Source organism: Peromyscus eremicus, chromosome 1 (genome assembly GCF_949786415.1).
Source record: "Peromyscus eremicus chromosome 1, PerEre_H2_v1, whole genome shotgun sequence".
Classification (NCBI taxonomy): domain Eukaryota; kingdom Metazoa; phylum Chordata; class Mammalia; order Rodentia; family Cricetidae; genus Peromyscus; species Peromyscus eremicus.
Genome location: NC_081416.1, coordinates 2,297,501 through 2,315,183, shown reverse-complemented (window position 1 = coordinate 2,315,183; position 17,683 = coordinate 2,297,501). Strand labels below are relative to the sequence as shown.

Sequence of the window (17,683 nt, the reverse complement as noted above, 5' to 3'; positions counted from 1 at the left end):
AAAATATGGAACTCTAGAAAGACACACTAGCACCTCCTGTTTTAATGTATGATTGTGCATTGACTGTACATGTGCATGCGTGTGTCTGTATGTGTCTATGTGTATGCGTGTGTGTGATGTGGCTGTGTATGTATATACGTATACATCCATTTACGTGTGTGTATGTGAGTACGTGTGTGTATGTCTGCATGTGTGAATGTCCACACCTCCAGTATGAAGTCAGTTACCTTTTGCTGATGCTGGATCCTCTCTTCTTCAAGCTGCTGGATGAGTTTTGAGTTTTCGTCTAGAGCTTTCAACAGCTGCTGATCGGGAAGGGCACTCTGCAGCAGAAGGTGGCTTTGTCTCTTCAGCTTGTTTTGTTCAATGAACATCTGCAAAAGTTAATGACAAACATGTGTACACAGCCCAGTGCATGCAGATCCCGTTGCAGCTCGAATGCAGTGAGTCACTGACCCCAGAAAATCCCTGAAGTAGGAGCTCCTGGAGCAGACATTGCCATGATGCAATTCCCAACTTCACACCAGCTTCAGTACCTAAATCACCACTTTAAGCAAGGAGTAGATACAGTAATCCAGTTCTATAGCTCAATTTTAAACGTTCCCTTACTGTTTTAAAATGCATTGGCACTAATAGTGACAAGTGTGTGTCAGTAACATACCATGTGCCAGACACCTCCTATGCTTTCCTTTTGTCCTTACGTACACCCGTATATCCTATGAGCTAACTTCCTACTGTGACGAGGTAGCCTTCACTAATCACTGAACAGTATGGTGGCTATCACTCTATGTGCAGATATCTTTCAACACTCAGAACAACACTGTCAAATAGATACCAACACATTTTCCTGATAAGGAAGCAGAGGCTCAGAGAACGAGTGACTTCCCTGAGGGCACATGGGCATCAAGACCAGAACTTACGACCTACGTTAGTTTCCTCCAGTGAGAAACATTCAGGAGGGAGGGAGGCTGTACTAACATGTATTGAACGCTTCATCGAGTTGTTTATGAATGCGACTCGGCTAATTCTCCCATGTTGACATAATTGACAGCAGAATTATTTTCTATTTGTCTGTTATTTACTTTCTCTTCACCATACCAAGATGACTGGTGGGCAGTCTCAAGCATGAGCTATTTCACAAACTCTGCAGTCTCTGAACAGCAATGATTTACATTGTCAGGATCTTAATGCCTTCTTACACGACACTGTAGCCTAACTCTAAGATGTGCACAGTGAGATGGTTTACTGTGCAGCATATATACAACTTCATCTGCAATATAACAAAATGTCAGGAAATGTAACTCAGGACAAAAATAAAATTCCTGCAAACCTTCATGTGCAAAGACCGGAACTTCAGGGATTTGCAGCCTGTAAGTTAGTCCCAGTCAGTTAAACTCACCGTGAATATATAATACAAATAAACTCATGTTTTCTTCCCAGTATATCTTCCTAGGAGGAGAAAAAAGTGGCTAGAAGGGGGTTAGGGGGATGACTCAGTCTGGGAGTGGCAGCTACATAAGCAGAGGACCTGAGTTTGGGTCCTAATATACATGGAAAAGCTGGGCACGGCCTCAGGGCTTCACACATCTCTAATGGTGGCTCTGGAGGGAGAAATGGGAGACGGGGAACTCCTGCAGCTTGGTGGCTAGTCAGCCTAGCCAATCAGTGAGTTCAGGTTCAATGAGAGTCCCTATCCAAAAATAAGATGCAGAGTGAAAGAGAAAGACACCCAGTGTTGACCTCTGGTCTCCAAACACATATGCGCTGCACACAGATGTGCTCCCTGCCACCACCACCACCACCACCACCACCACCACCACCACACACACACACACACACACACACACACACACACACACACACACACACAATGGCTGAGCTTTCATTCTTTTCCTGTGCAGGATTTGTGAAAAGTCTACCAAGTTACTACAATGTTGTGCAAAATTAAGACATACCACCAGCTCAAACAGGTAAAACACATTATTTTTTTTAAAGATTTCTTATTATTTATGTGTACAAGTACGTCTCTATGTGTGCATGTATATGTGTATGGGGGTACCTGCACAGGCCAGAAAAGAGTGACAAATTTCCCTGGAGCTAAAGTCACTGGTGGTTGTTAGCTACCTGATGTGGGTGCTGGGAACTGAAGTCAAATACTCTGAAAGAGTTGAAAACGTGAAACACAATTTTGCCTAGTGCATGGAATCCATACACCTTCAGTGTCACCTCCTCTCTGTAAGCATTATAGGCACAGAGTCAAATATGCACAAGCCAAGGCATTCTACCCAGGAGACTCGGGCTCCAACCAACAGGGGATAATCAATGATTCAGCACAGTGTCTTGAATTTTTGAGCAGTGCCTAGCAGAAATGAATTATTTTGGTTATCATTACTATTACAATAATTTTGACACATTTTTTTCCCTATTAAAACTTAACTAGCCAGGCTCCCTCCAACACCTTAGCACCTCAGGAGTCACCACAGAGGGCAGCTAACCACAGCTGAAGCAAAGTTCCAGGCTTCTTTTCACTGCATGTGTTCCTGGCAAAGAGCGATATAAGAACTACAGCCATAGAGCAGGGAAATCAAGTGGGGACCCCACTCCCTGCCACCCACTCCCCCGGAACACACAGAGGTGCTGCTCCATCCTCACGCTGTGATTCTCTGGGAAAGAGAAACATTCTGGAAACCTTGCTCAACCCTACCTGAGTAAAAAGTTCCTCAACTGTGGCACTTTGAAGACAAACAAGCAAAAATACTACATCTTCCTAGTGTGAATTTCTTTTTCCGAACCTCTGTGACACTCCCAAACACTATTGGTCCAGTTAGAGTGCTTGTCTAGTCTACATATCACCTGGGCTCAACACCCAGCATCACAAATACCGGTGTAATTACATGCCTTTAATCCCAGAACTCGGGGAGGCAGAGACGGGAAGAGCAGGAATTCAGGGTTATCATTGGCTACATATCAAATCAGGAGCCAGTCTAGGCTACATGGGATTATCCACAAGAAGAAAAAAAAAAAAGGAACACCTAGAGGGATTGGGGGAGGGGTAGTAATCAGACTACCTTCCCCAAACTTCAAAGTGCTAAACTTCAAAACTCCTGAGTGTGTCCTCTTCTAGGACATTTAGTCACCAAACACTAATGAGTTTTGGCTTTGCTGTGGCAAGAATGACTCAGAGTCAGAAAGTTGGTCTCTTATTGGAGGAAGAACACCACAGGTATCAGAATTTCTGAGAAATCTCATGTTAATACAGAATTCAAAGCAATATTCCAACATTGTCCAAATTATTCATGAAGGAATACCAAGAAAAACACATTGAAAAGCCTAAGAGAATCAATCACTTTAAAATATGGTTGGCAAGATGGTTCAGTGAATAAAGGCACTTGCTGCATAAGCCTGAAGACCTGAGTTCAATCTCTGGAACCCATGAAAGTGGAAGGAGAGAACACACACGAACACACACACACACACACACATACACTCAAAAAAAAATCATATACACACACCATAAGTAAGTAAAATTTTTTAAAAATGTAATACTTAGATGAAAATTTTAAAAACAGTTCTGGAGACAACTGACTCCTCCTGTTTGGGAACAGGCTTTGTTTTGTTTTAAATAAACTAGTACAAGTAAGAGGAAGGAATGGTCTCAGTTTCTGATTTATGTATTTACAAATTTTTTTAAGTACACAAATTGCTGTTACAATGAAATATGTAAAGCAAGTAAACTTGGATGTTTATTTCTAAGACTGTGGACAACAAGCCTCTCATTTTCTTTTTCAACCATCATACACTACCAATCTGGTGCTGGGCACATTCCCCAGAACACGCAGCATTGGGCCTCCTGGGAAACAAATCTCATGCCTTCGGCAGCAGTCATGTGTCAAAAGCCTGAGATTCCCTTCTCGCCAGGACAGAGTTTAAATCTCAACACCGACACTGTTACACCTATTTCTGTTGCTTCCCAGAAGCCTCCCAGGCCTGCTTCCCCGCCTTGCGCTAGCGTGGCATAGTGCCCATGCTGTCCCCACGGTGTTAGAGTTCCAGGCCCGCCAGGTGAACCTGAGGGGATCGTTCACCTGCATGCTTTCCTACCAGAACCTCCCCTCTCCTGTCTTCTCTGCCACTGTGAAGCCTCCAAGTTTTTCTCTGAGCTGCTTTGTATTCTAGCATTATTGTACAAAAAACATGTGAAAATCTGGAAATGTCTCAGTAAGACCCTGCCATTCGGGTCATACTCAATCAGCCTTCTCAGCTTCACAACTCAATTCTCCGTATCGTCTCTACCTGCCCTCCCCCATCAATTTACCTGCCTCATTTATAACCACACAGCTTTTGTTCTACAAGGCTCTGACACACTTCAATTTTTCTTTCTTACAAGTCAACAGAGAACAATATTCATTCAGCTTCCATCAAACTCTCTGAATAAAATGAATCACAATATTTCAAATCAGATGAACCTAGATTAACCTTCTGTGGAGGTCAATGTTAGCCCAGCTATGCTTAGGCACAAACACACAAAACAAAACAAACAAATCAAAAAAAAAAATCCTGCATAAAAACATAATCTGATTTTCGAATGTCATTCTTGCATCATCCTGTCTTCTTTCTCCATCTTGGGTACCTCTTCCTGTAACACTTTAAGATGCTTAGTTTCCTCCCTCAACACAAGGTTCTTTACACTGAGGCTCAAAATTCCAATAGAGACTGAGATCTTGCTGAATGAAGCTCGATGTTTGAGTTCAGCTACCTGGTGGCAGGTCATTCCCCTGGAAACCAGCTCCAGAGCCATGGAATACCCAATGCTCGCAGTCAACAAGGTCAGGTGGAACCACAGCAGCTCCAAGCTTATCTTTAACCCGAGAGGGAAATCATTACACCGGTGAGTGGCTGGGATAATGGGTGTACAACATGGCAATGTTCCATTAGCGATAAAAGAATCAGCTCATATAATGAGAGCACCAGATGATGGCCAGGAGAGAAAGGCAGATACTATGACACTGTCATCTGAGATGACATTGAGACAGAGCCCAGATTCCCAAGGCTATCTGAAATGTATAGACATTCTGCACTTGAGCTGGCTAGTCACCACATTATAGGTCTCTCCATGGAAATTCTTTTCCCTGGACTGCAAATGCTTTTAAAAATTACTCTGTTTTGGAAAAGCAGAGGCAAGTGGATTCCTGGGACTCATTGGCCAGCTGTCCTACTATATAAGCAATCCCCATACTAGTCAGAGACCCTCAGTGACTGAGGAAGACCCCAGATGTTGATTCCTACCCTCTGCATTTGTGCATATGCATGCACGCGCGCGCGCGCGCGCGCGCGCGCACACACACACACATACACACACACACACACACACACACACACACACACACACACACGTTCCATTGCATTCTAAAATCTCCCTGATTCCATTTACATAGACATCTATTTTACAGATATCGGAAGCCTTAAGAGGGTGAGGACAGCTCTGGGGTTGTGTACAGTGACAGACATGGCAGACTCTCCACCCATGTCTTCTCCTCTAACTTCAGAAAATCTAATGCCATGATGCAGCTTCCACCTAGCCAGAGGATGCTTCATTTAAAATCGCTAAGTTCTATTCAAACATTTTCTAAAATTTTCATTTGATACATAATTGTACATGTTTACGGGGTACGCCATGGAAATCTGAAATATGCTATAATACTTAAATCTCTGTCACCACATCTCCATCTCCTTAGACATCTGTCACCTGTGGTGGGAAATGTCAAATGTCTCTCTTCTATGTCCTAACAAACGATATAATAACTACTGTAAACGACTCACCTACATTGTTTCGAACACTGGGACTTATTACCTTCTTATCTGACTGGTTCAACTTTTTTGGCCCATCGGTGTTCTGTAAGTCACCCGGTTTCTGCAGCATACCCACCTCTTGTGCAAACGACTCTGCTTTCTTGCGAAGATCTTTCTCCAGTTCCAGGTTCACCTGTAGCTCCTCATACTCTTCAACTGCCAACATGGACACTGAAGCAGACAAAGAAAAGAGCAGAGACCACAGTCTGTGCAAGCCACCAGCAACCCTTCACACGCACGTGGATGACCTCAGCTATTCCTGGCTGGTGTGGAGTGATGAGCTTTATGGAGGGCAGTTTAGAAATGTGGATGGAAAATCTAAAACCATTCACACCCCTAGACTCAACAATTAATGCCCATCCTAAAAGAGCAAGTCAGGAGGACAGAGATGGGGTTGCAAGCATGTTCTTGGTACTGCTGGCGAAATACCAAAGGATCGGTAAAATATACCACAAGAAATACTACCCTGACATTAAAATCATATTGTGAAAGCAAATATAAGGAAAGATGTATGTTTTCAAATAAACGTACTGTGAAAGTGAGTACAAAATGAATGCATTTCCGATGTTTTAAAATTTATTTTATGTGTATATATGTGTTGCCTGCATGTCTGTCTGTGTGCCACAGGGATGCCTGGTGTCCACTGAGGTCAGAAGGTGCCGCATCCCCTGGAAGTGGAGTAATGGGTCACCATGTGGATGCTGGGGACTGAACCTGGGTCCTCTGCAAGAAGACAAAAGCCCCCTCATTTCTGTCTTTTATAGACCAAAGACAAAAAACACATCACAGGCATTTCACAGGGCAGGGTACACATGACAGGTCAACAGATATATGCAAAATGCCAGTCAAGGCTGCATAGTGAGACCCTGCTCCCCGCCCCCTAAAAAAGAATTACTATAGAAAAGTTCCTGTCAAATAAATCAGCATGCAGTCTTTGCTGCTTTCGACATTATGTGGCCTACTTTGTTAAATAATGATGTGGGCAGGGTGCTGGGAGCCGTGACGCCATTAGGAACTGGGCACAATGCAGGCAGACTGCTGCTGAAGGGCCCGGCTCTGAGCTGAGTCATATCAATAAACTCCCGCCAAGACACTCTTAATGGCGGCTTTCACACTCTGTTCCACGGGGCACTTCAATCCTAACTGACTAAGGATGGGTTTGCTGTGTAATGACATAGAATTTCAAACTCTGTTCTCCGTAAACTACTGCCTCCTCAGACAGAAGCAGAATAGTCTAACTCAAGTAAAGTAATGTAAGTGGTGGTTTGTGCTGGGAATTATAGGTCCCTGAGGACTAAACGACTTTCAAACCTATTTAAAAAAAGAAATTTCACAATGAGAACAATGAAGACCATGAGTATCTGAAGCCCTGGGCAGGACGATCAGCTCTCTTCTTCTGTCCAGAACACTATAATAAAAAGTTAATTTTCCCGTGTCTAGGTCCCTTTGACTTGGATTCTGAAAGGAACTAGTCTGGTCCTGGTGTTATGTTCATGTATCCCCATTTCTTTCTAGACAGGGGGCTTCCTGAAGGCAAGAGCCATGTGGTGAACTCCTGTTTCTACAGAGCACACAGAGAATGCAAGTTATACACACTGAAGTGGGACCATCTTATCCATCTCCCATGCTTAGCAGCCATGGTCTTGTCTTCAAAAGCTAAGGGCAGTGTAGAAAGTCCTGTCCATGTCCTGTCTCCTGAACTAGGAAACTGAGTGCCTTGGGGACAGGTCGAAGGGAGAACAAGAAACATGTCAATCCTCTGCTGTTGTTGTCTGGATGGGGTGCGGGCTCCAAAGAAGCACATGTGCCAGTCTGATCCCCAGTATGTTAGCATTAAGAGGTGGAGGGACTTTAAGAGAGGGACTTACTGCCAGGTAGTAGGTCTATGCAGGTGCTGCCTGGGAGGGAATTAATGCTGATCTCATAAGGAAGTCAGTTCTCACTAGAACAGGTTACAGTGAAAAAAAGGACCGGTCCAGTCCCTCTCTTGTCATGTGACCTCTCCCTCACATCTCACACTCCCACCATGATGGTGATGCCATCGCTGGTTTAACCCCATCAAGGAGGCCTTCCCAGAGACAAGCAGATGATGGGGTCATTCATTTTAGTTTCCAGCCTTGTGCAGTTCATGATATCAACAACAATAAAAACAGACTGACAGAGCCCTCACAGTCTTCTCTGTCGGGTGAGTTTTGTAGAGCTACACTTCAGTATCACTCCTATACTAAACTGTAACATAAGAAGCTGTGCCCATGAGACCCATGCCATGTTTGACAGTAAGAGTGAGATGCTGACCGAAGAACATGGCATTTTCTTTTTAAGTAGCCATCAGAAACATCTCCCTGAATAGGCCGGGTTCCATTCTCCTCATCACTAGATTTGTTTTTATGTAAGTCATCTAAATGGTTATGAATCCATAACTGTGTGGGTCACTAGAGGCTTGGAATCATATTTCAGACACAAAGAGGGATTATGCAAGACCCCAGAGCAAGGAGATACTTGGCATGCCAATCTTTTTTTAAACAGAGTTTTAATATGTAGCCCTGTCTGGCCTGGAACTCACTATGTAGACCAGACTGTCCTCAAAACTCACAGAGATCCACTTGCCTCTGACTCCACACTGCTGGGATTTGAAGTGCATGCCATCACACCTTACTGGTTTATTAATATTGATGCCTATTTTTCCACTGGCCCATTTTCTATATCCTCTAATTTAAAATGTTTACATGTTTATGCAGCTTTCTCAATCTCTCCTAGATTCAGATTTATTAACTAGCCCATCAATCCTATAAATGCTAAGGGGGTGAGCAAAAATGGTTATGGTCCCACAACACACATAGGACAGAAGTGTATGGGCTTGAAGTTTCAAAATGAGTTAGTTAGTTCCAACTCCCTCAAGGGAAATAGCTTTTATTTAACTTTTTAATGCAATGTGTGTAGTGTGTGCACTTGTCCATGTAATTTGTGTATATATGTGGGAACTGGGGGTCAACTTTGGGTATCTTTCTCGATTGCTATCCATACCCATCATCCATCCATCCATCCATCCATCCATCCATCCATCCATCTACCTACCTACCTACTTACCTATTATTTTTGAGAAAGGGTCTCATTGACTCAGACACACATCTCGCCAGGCTTACTCAGGGACCCTTCTGTCTCTTATTTCCCCAGTGCTAGGATTACGAGAACACTCTGGTACTCCCAATTTTTTTTTTTTTTTTTTTTTGAGATAAGGTCTCACTATATAGCCCTGGCTGGCCCCACAGAGATCCACCTGCTTCTGCTACCCAAGTGCTGGGATTAAAGGTATGTGCCCTCATGCCTAGTAGAAATCCCTTTTAAATGTCCCCAGTGATGAAGTAATAGATATGAGAAAGAGTCAGTGCCAAGCAAAACACAGCCTAGGAAAAACATAAACTCCACGCACAGGCGTAAAGAAGCACCAGATATTTGTAAGCAAAATACATTGAAGAAAATGAAGACTGAAAAGACATACCTCTGTTGCATTTTTCTAAGACTTTCCTCTGCTCAAGAACTTCTGAATTTAAAACAGCTTTTTCTTGCTTAACTTTATTTACCTACAAATGTAAGATGTGGAGAGGAAAAAACACTAAAAATTGTAAATAAGAATATGGCAACATGGGACCCTCAAATAGCTGTTCTGCTTTCAATACGAAGTTCCGCTGTTAAGTGGCAACACCCATCAGCTCCTCCACCAAGAGCACTAAAGCTCTTTTGTGGAACTTCAAGCCACACCTGAGCATGGCTCATTTATATATTCAAATTGACATTGGACCCTCCCTACACAGGATAGTATTCTAGCCATTTTACATTTCCCATCCATATTTTTAATGCAAAAATCCAAGTTGTGATCACCCACAAAGCACACCTATCATTTAACAGGTCAGCAAATACTCAATTTCGAGTTTTAGTTTAAACTTCAATTTTATGTTTAAAGAAAGTACATAGTAAACATTTTTTGAAAGATAACTTTAAACTTTGGTGACTTTTGGACTAATAAAGTATATCTGTGATACTCTCTCCCAAACTTAAATTTCTGAAGTAACTTTTAACACCAATTAGTAGAAAAAAATACCATATAGCAGTTTTGTTTTGTTTTATTTTGTTCTTTTTTTGTGTGCAAAGCTACCCAGATCAAGGTGGATACATCTCAAATGTATTATGCTGAATTTTAAAAGACAGGTATACTTACAGATTCTAAAAACACTCAAAATACCCTGCACTGCTCTAAGCAGGTAAGGACACACACTGGAATGATAAACACCACGTTCAGAACAACAGCTGCTTAGGGAGCTGGCCACAGAGTGGAGAGGCTGCTGCAGGGTGGTCCCTGCATTTTACCATGCCGTGTTGGCTGCCTGCAAGGTAAGCTGAGCAGATGTGTGCAAGGTCGATGTCTGCTGCTTGATTCTTTCTAGATGTTTGAAATGGCGACAATAAAAACAGCCCCAACTGTCTTCTAGTAACACCCCTAAGAGGCTGGGAAGGTGGTAACAATGTGTTCCTTTCTCCTCTCCTACAGTTTTGGCGTGAACACAGCCTCAAGTCCATCAGCACTTTTGGAGAGTGCATGAACTGGTTGCTCTTCATAGTAATCTCATTTTTTGCTTTGGTTGGCATTAGTAAGTGTTATACAAGGCCAACAGAGAAATCTCTCCCAAGATTGCCCTCTGTCCCCCATTATTACCATGTTCAGGTGAAACAAAACAAGAACAGTTGGGGTAGGGAGACTGGAGGGCACGGCTGCCCAACCTTTCTGTGGGACAGCCCTCAAGGAGTTGACAGCTGTGCAGGAAGGGGGCTGACCAGGCGAGGTTGCTCACTGATGGGCCACGGCAATGCTGGCAGACACTGGTTGGGAAACTCTGAACTACACAATCAATTAAATCAAGGTTGTGGAGGCAGATCCTTAAAGCCTGTCACCAACAGAAGGTAACTGAGCGGCCCCATGTTTACAGGCAGTTCAAGATAAAAAGGTTCTTCCAAACCACCCCTTGCACCTCTCGGCCACCAACCTTTCTGTTCTGTGGGAAGGACACACGGCAGTGGCCCACCCCCACGAAGCTGGCTGTCCCCTGAACTCCATTCTCATCTTTCCTCATCAGGGCAACAGGAGTCACCGTTCCTACAACCTTTCCTGTCAGACAAAGGGCTGATTGGCTAAGCTAGGGAGTGATGCATGCCCATGGTCTTGCTCTCTGTACTTTTTCTGAATGACTGAAATGGGAGAGGGGGTTCAAATGAAAGTTGAAACATGGTGCTATTATCAAAAGTTACCTTCTAGCAGCAAGTCTGTAACCTAGCCAGCCCCAAACCAGCTGTAAGTTTAAAAGCCAAGGGCTTGGCCTCTCAGGCCTGAGGTACCTACTTCCTCCGTCACCTCTACCAGTTTGCTCTTGAGATTTTCCAGCTCAATGGCTAACACCTTCTTTTCTTCTTGGACAGAAACAATTTGATCTCGGAGTTCTGTAATTTTAAAGGAAGGAAATTAAAATCAACTTTATTTTACTTTTTTAGTTAGCAAAGTAACAGGTTTCCTTGTGGTGTCTGCATTCATCTTTTGTTTTGGTTGACACCTCCCCCCATGCATCTCCTCCACTCCCCACTTGTTCCCTTCAATTCCCAGGGTTCCCTTTGCGCCTTTCAACACCCACCCTCCTTAAAACCCCATCTCCCCCACCCCCCCACCATGGACCTCTTTCTAATTTTATGCTGTCTACCTACACTCATTCCCTTACAAACACACAAAGATGAAATGAGATGCTAGGATCTATGAATGAGACAGAACACATGGTATTTGCCTTTTTGAGCAAATACCTTACTCAAAGTAATATTCCCAGTTCCATTCTTTTTCCTACAAATTCCATAATCTCATTTTCCTTTCTATCATTACATGTACACGGTGTGTGCATGTTCACGCATTTGACTGCAAGTATATGCATGCTAACACACATGTAGAAATTAGATACAACTCAAGGTGTAGGCTCCCACCTTCCAATCTGTTTGAGCCGAGGTTGGTTGCCATTTACCTCTGAGTAAGCCAGGCTAGTCGGCCCATGGGGATTCACCCATCTCCGACTCTCTCATGTACTAGGAGTGCTGGGGTTATAGACATATGCTTCCCTGTCTATCTTGACAGGGGTTTGGAGATCCAAACTCAGGCCCTCACACTTGCATGACCAGCACTTCACCCCAAAGCCACATCACCAGTCAATAACTTTATTTTCCTTTACAGCTGAATAAAAATCTCATTGTGTTTATGTACCATGTTGTCATCATCTACTCATCTGCTGATGGACAGTTAATTCCATTTCCTCGTGGTTGTGAACACAGCAGAAGACACAGATATTCAGGTCTCAGTAATGGATGTGGGGCCTTTTGGGTATGTACATTAACTGTGCCGTCTGGTAGTTCTCCTTTATTTTTTAATTTTTATTTTAGGAAACCTCTGTACTGATTTCCATAATGGCTGCACCTGAAATAAATTTCATTTTAAAAAAAGATATAGGTCCAGCCAAGAGTACTGGAAATGCAGTTTATGGTCAAGGTTAACTGACAATTAATTAAAAGGAAAGGAAAACCAAAGGACAATGTAAATAGCACGTGGAAGCCCACCCCAGCCACACAGTAATTTACACGGCGTAGTCCCAACAACCTCACTGTGTTAAAGGGACCAAAGTGAGTTTTCTTTGCAATCTATCAAAAACTCACATTCTAAAATACTATCCGGCATTTTAAAAGTAAAAAAAAAAAAAAAAAATTAGGCTTTCAGCAGAGACAAACTGTACCAAATGCTCTTCTATTTCTCAATGGCTACAAGCTCTTGGCACAGCACCATGTAAATCAGTGGTTCTCAACCTCCCTAACGCTGCAACCCTTTACTACAGTTCCTCATGTAGTGGTGACCCCAACCATAACATTATTTTTGTTGCTACTTCATAACTGTAATTTTGCTACAGTTATGAATTGTAATGTAAGTATCTGTTTTCTGATGGTCTTAGGTGACCCCTGTGAAAGGGTCATTTGATCCGCAAAGGGGTCACAACCCACAGCATAAACTGACAGCTGCATAGTTAACCTGGAGATTCAGGGTTTGAGAAAAAAGAAATCTTGACTTGAAAATGTAAACAAGCAACTTCCTCTCCAGAGTTGTGAATGTTCTGTTTCATCACTTATTGTTATGATGTAATGAAAGTGTGTTACAAGGATGAAACATAACTATAACCACAAAGGGTTAAACTGAAGGGATTGTGTCGCTGCGATGTCTCAAAGTACCTGACTGACTGACAGGGCTCCCTAAGCTCCTGCTCAGGCCCACTGCTCCGCCAGCTTTGTTTTTAGCAGCTTTTCAATCCTTACCCTTCTCCAAGGGCAACAGAAACCCGTTACATCATTATTTATAAGTTGAGTTTTGGGGTTTTTTTGCACGAACTCAGCTCTAAGTTACTTTTTCCACCAGCTGACTAACTCCAGAAGGAAGAACCTGAGACCATATTGTTCAAGCTTTGGAGGAGAGGACAATGGACAGAGGGGGCCCTTGACACCCCTCCCTCTCCCAACCAGCACCCTCTGTTTTGTCCTAACACAGGTGTTGAGGAGCCCAGTGAAGTCAGGGAGCATCCTTTCCTCCTGACACTTCCATCTGAAATTTTATCTCCCTGCAGAACGAGTCCGACTTTTGAACATGTACCAAGCTGCACCTGTTACTGACTCAAGGACCTGTTTTCCAACATCTTAACAAAAGATCTTTTTCCAGTAATTACAACAGAGACCCAAATAAATACGGGGGTTTTGGCTACACACACACACACACACACACACACACACACACACACACACAATTTGTGCTGGGGATGGATCTTGGGCTTTATACTTGATAAGCTCTCTCCATAGACATGGTTATACCACCAGCAAAGAGAGAGTTTTAATCATAGTTGTGTCTTAACACTACATGCACAAGGTGCACACACACACACACACACACACACACACACACACACGTGGGTGAAACTCTCATACATGTAAAATAAATCTAAAAAATAAAAATAAAGCATGATCTAAGCTCTTAAAGTTATGGTAACTCCCATTTCCAGCCAGGGCACACTTTTGAGGGTGCCTCATTCCAAACATGAAAGCAACCCACCAAGCAAGAAAGAAGAATACTTTGTGATTCTCACTCAGGCTCTTCTGGCTCCCCTGGCTAATTAAGTCAGAAATTTTGGTGGTAGGACCCAGGTATCAGTACTCTCAAAAATTCCTTAAGGGAATGTGCATGGTGTATGTGTGCTCATGTGTGTATGAGCACACGTGCCTACACACTAGTGTGTAAAGGCCCAAGGAGGAAGTCAGCTGTCCTGCTCTGTCATTCTGTGCCTCATCCCCTGGAGACAAGGTCTTGTGTTAAGCCTAGGGCTTGCTGGTGTTCTGACTGGCTGACTTCTGGGGATTTGAACTCAGGTCCTCATGCTGGCTCAGCAAGTGCTCTTACCCACTGAACCATCTCCCCAACACCACGTATTCTCAAAAGTCCTCATGAAATTCTGATGTGCTATCAGTGCAGCCCTGTCCTGGCGGAAGCCATGCTCACCTTTGATTTGCTTCTGACACTGAACAGACATACAGGTCTCCACCGCCCCGTCTGTGTCGGTGGCAGGATCGTCGTCATCGATGTTTATCTCCTCCGTTATTACATCTGGTCCCAGTTTGGCCATGTACAACATGCTGATTCTTTTCAGGGTTTTATTTTCTTTATTTAGCTAAAAATAAAATAGAAAAAAAATGGCTATTTTATCAGCAGTCAAGTGAGTAGCCTGGATTTTTAAACAATGAATGAATTAAGTGTATTTTTTGTCTTACGTATGCATTAACATTCACAATAGGCTATAACAAGTAACAAATAAATTATTCATATGCTTTAATATTAAGTTTATTGCTTCAAGTGAGGTCTCATCCATAGATTACATATAACAGCAAGTGGAAATGCTGGTTATAGACATTGAGAAATACAAGGGGGCTAGAGAGATGGGTTAGTGGTTAAGAGCACTGGCTGCTCTTTCAGAAGACTGGGATTCAATTCCCAGCACCTACATGGCAGCTCATAACTGTCTGTAACTCAGTTCCAGGGGATGTGACACCCTGACACAGGCATGAATGCAGACAAAACAACAATGCACATGAAAGAAAGGGAAGGGGAGGGGAGGGGAGAGAAGGGGATGGGAGGGGAGGGGAGGGGAGAGGAGAAGAGGAGAGGAGAGGAGAGGAGAGGAGAGGAGAGGAGAGGAGAGGAGAGGAGAGGAGAGGAGAGGAAAGGAAAGGAAAGGAAAGGAAAGGAAAGGAAAGGAAAGGAAAGGAAAGGAAAGGAAAGGAAAGGAAAGGAAAGGAAAGGAAAGGAAATATAAGGAATTCAGGGGCAGGCAGGATAGCCTAGTGGGTAAAAGTGCTTAACCTTGAGGACCTGAACCCCAGCTGCAGGGTGTTGGATACCCTCTTCTGGCCTTTAAGGTTCATCCTCAGAACTCATGGTGGAAAAAATGAGAACCAACTCCCAAAAGTTGTCCTCTGACACACACATGCAGGCTATGGCATGAGTACACCCACATTCATAGAACACACACACACACACACACACACACACACACACACACAGAAGAAAGAAACATAAGAAATTTAGATAAAAGACCAGCATTTCTAGCCATTAATAGTCTTAATAAAAATTGCTTTATTTCAAGCAAACTTTCTATTTTATTTGATGCCGTGCTGAGAATATCAAACACAGGTGTGTTTTCCCAGCTCCCCCTCTTTTCTGTTCACCTGGTTTCTGTAGGAAGGCAATGCCATTGGCAACAGCTAATCAGCCAGAATTTGTGTACATGACCCACAGTTAGCCAATCAGAGCTTTTCTCCAGAAATGTGAATGCTGGAAAAAGAAAAGACCCTCCACTATGGTACTGAGAGCAGAAGGGACCCCACAGTAAAATCCTAAAGCAAGTGACATGCAGAGAGAGGCAGGGAGGAGCTACAGAGAAAGGAGCCTGGAGCCCCAGATACAGGATTTAAACAAATGAAGTCTCAGTGCACTATACACAGACATTTTTGAGGAGTCCAAATTCATGCATTTTAGGGAAAGGATCTCATCACTATTATTTGTCTGGTTATAGAGGCAATCCTGTGCTACCCATTTGAAACTTCTCTAAATCCCAAGGCAAAAAGTAAACTTGCTTTCACCCTACACTAGCTGAACTCATTACTCTATGCAATTCACACAGTGATTACAGTGGTCACAGTAGAGTGAAGAGAGGAGAAAACTAAATAGCTTTGGATCCTATGGCTTCAAATACATGATCACTTAACAACTTAGCCTGCACGCCTTACAAAACAGAGGAGCCACGCTTGTAAGAAAATGATGAGGCCAAATTGTACCATAAGAATGCCCCATTTGGCCAAGTGGTGGTAGCACACACCTTTAATTCCAGCACTCAGGAGGCAGAGGCAAGTGGATCTTTGTGAATTCAAGGCCTGGTCTACAGAGTGAGTTCCAGGACAGCCAAGACTACACAGAGAAACCCTGTCTCAAGAAAACAAAAGCAACAACAGCAACAAAAATATTTCTTTTTATCTTTTTAGTTGTGTGTGTATGTATCTGTGCAGGTATGTGCCCAAGAGCATGTGTTCCCATAAAGGCCAGAAGAGGGTATCTAACCCCTGCAGCTGGGGTTCTATATAAGTGGCCCAATACAGGTGCTGGGAATTGAACTTGGGTCCTCCGGAAGAGCAGCACACACTCTTAACCACTTAGCCATCTCTCCAGCCCCCTTACCTCCATTTTTAGTCTTTTTTTTCAAGTTCCAAGAGTTCATCATATATCCTCAAAAACAAACTATATGTCTGCTTTACAAAAGACTTCTTATAGATCAGGAGACAAATGTTGTGCACTAAGGGGCCCATTATAAGAACAGGCTTAGGGGATAGGAAGCACGGTCGGTCACTGATGAGCAGACACAAACCTCCCATCACCCAGCAGCTCTGCAACATACTAATGCCTACACCACACCACGGCTATGGAATATTCTTAAGAAAATTCTGATGTTTAAAAAAAGACAATTACAGCTCAAAGGGACAAATTCTTTCACCAAAGTCACTTATTAAATCAAGAAAGGCTTGCATGCTGGGAAGACAGACAGATGGACTGGTCTGTAAAGTGCTTGTGTGCTGGGAAGACGGACAGACAGACTGGTGGGTAAAAAGTGCTTTCAGTAAAAGCACAAAGAGCTAAGTTTGGATCCTCAGCACCTGTGTAAAAATCAGGTACAGTGAAACAGGACTGTGATTCCCAGAGATTGGGGGGGGGGGGGGCCCGCAGACAGGTCCCAGGGACTTGCAGCTAGCCAGACTAGCTAAAACGGCATGCTCCAGGTTCAGTGAGAGACCCTGTTTCTAAACATTAGCTCAAAAGTGATAAGAGGAAAATGCCTGAAGTTGAAGTGACCCTTCGGCTACAGAAACATGTACACATACATACCTGCACACTTGCACGCACACATACACACATACATAAACAAACACACATATCAGCATATACACACATATGCACACACACAATACAAAAGAGGAGGAGATAAAATAATGTTTAAAGAAGGCTATGTTTGGACCAACAACTACAGAGCATCACGAGGAAGAGTCATCCCCCACACACCATTCTCTGGTGTAACCACTGTCAACCTTGTCATAGATGAGATGACCAGAGAGCAGAACTACCCTGCTGAGAGCCACATATGCCCCAAAGGATGTGTGCATGTGCTGACCTGAAGCT

General features: G+C 43.3%; 1 protein-coding gene across 1 annotated transcript in view; it reads right to left on the bottom strand.

Annotated features, from left to right (window-relative positions):
- Shtn1 (shootin 1) overlaps nt 1-17,683 on the bottom strand; it is a 104,312-nt gene that overhangs the window by 51,971 nt on the left and 34,658 nt on the right. Inside the window, 5 exon segments of the mRNA XM_059255852.1 lie at nt 228-374; nt 5,927-6,021; nt 9,350-9,431; nt 11,243-11,340; nt 14,462-14,630. Of these exon segments, the coding sequence (XP_059111835.1) occupies nt 228-374; nt 5,927-6,021; nt 9,350-9,431; nt 11,243-11,340; nt 14,462-14,630 (591 nt within the window).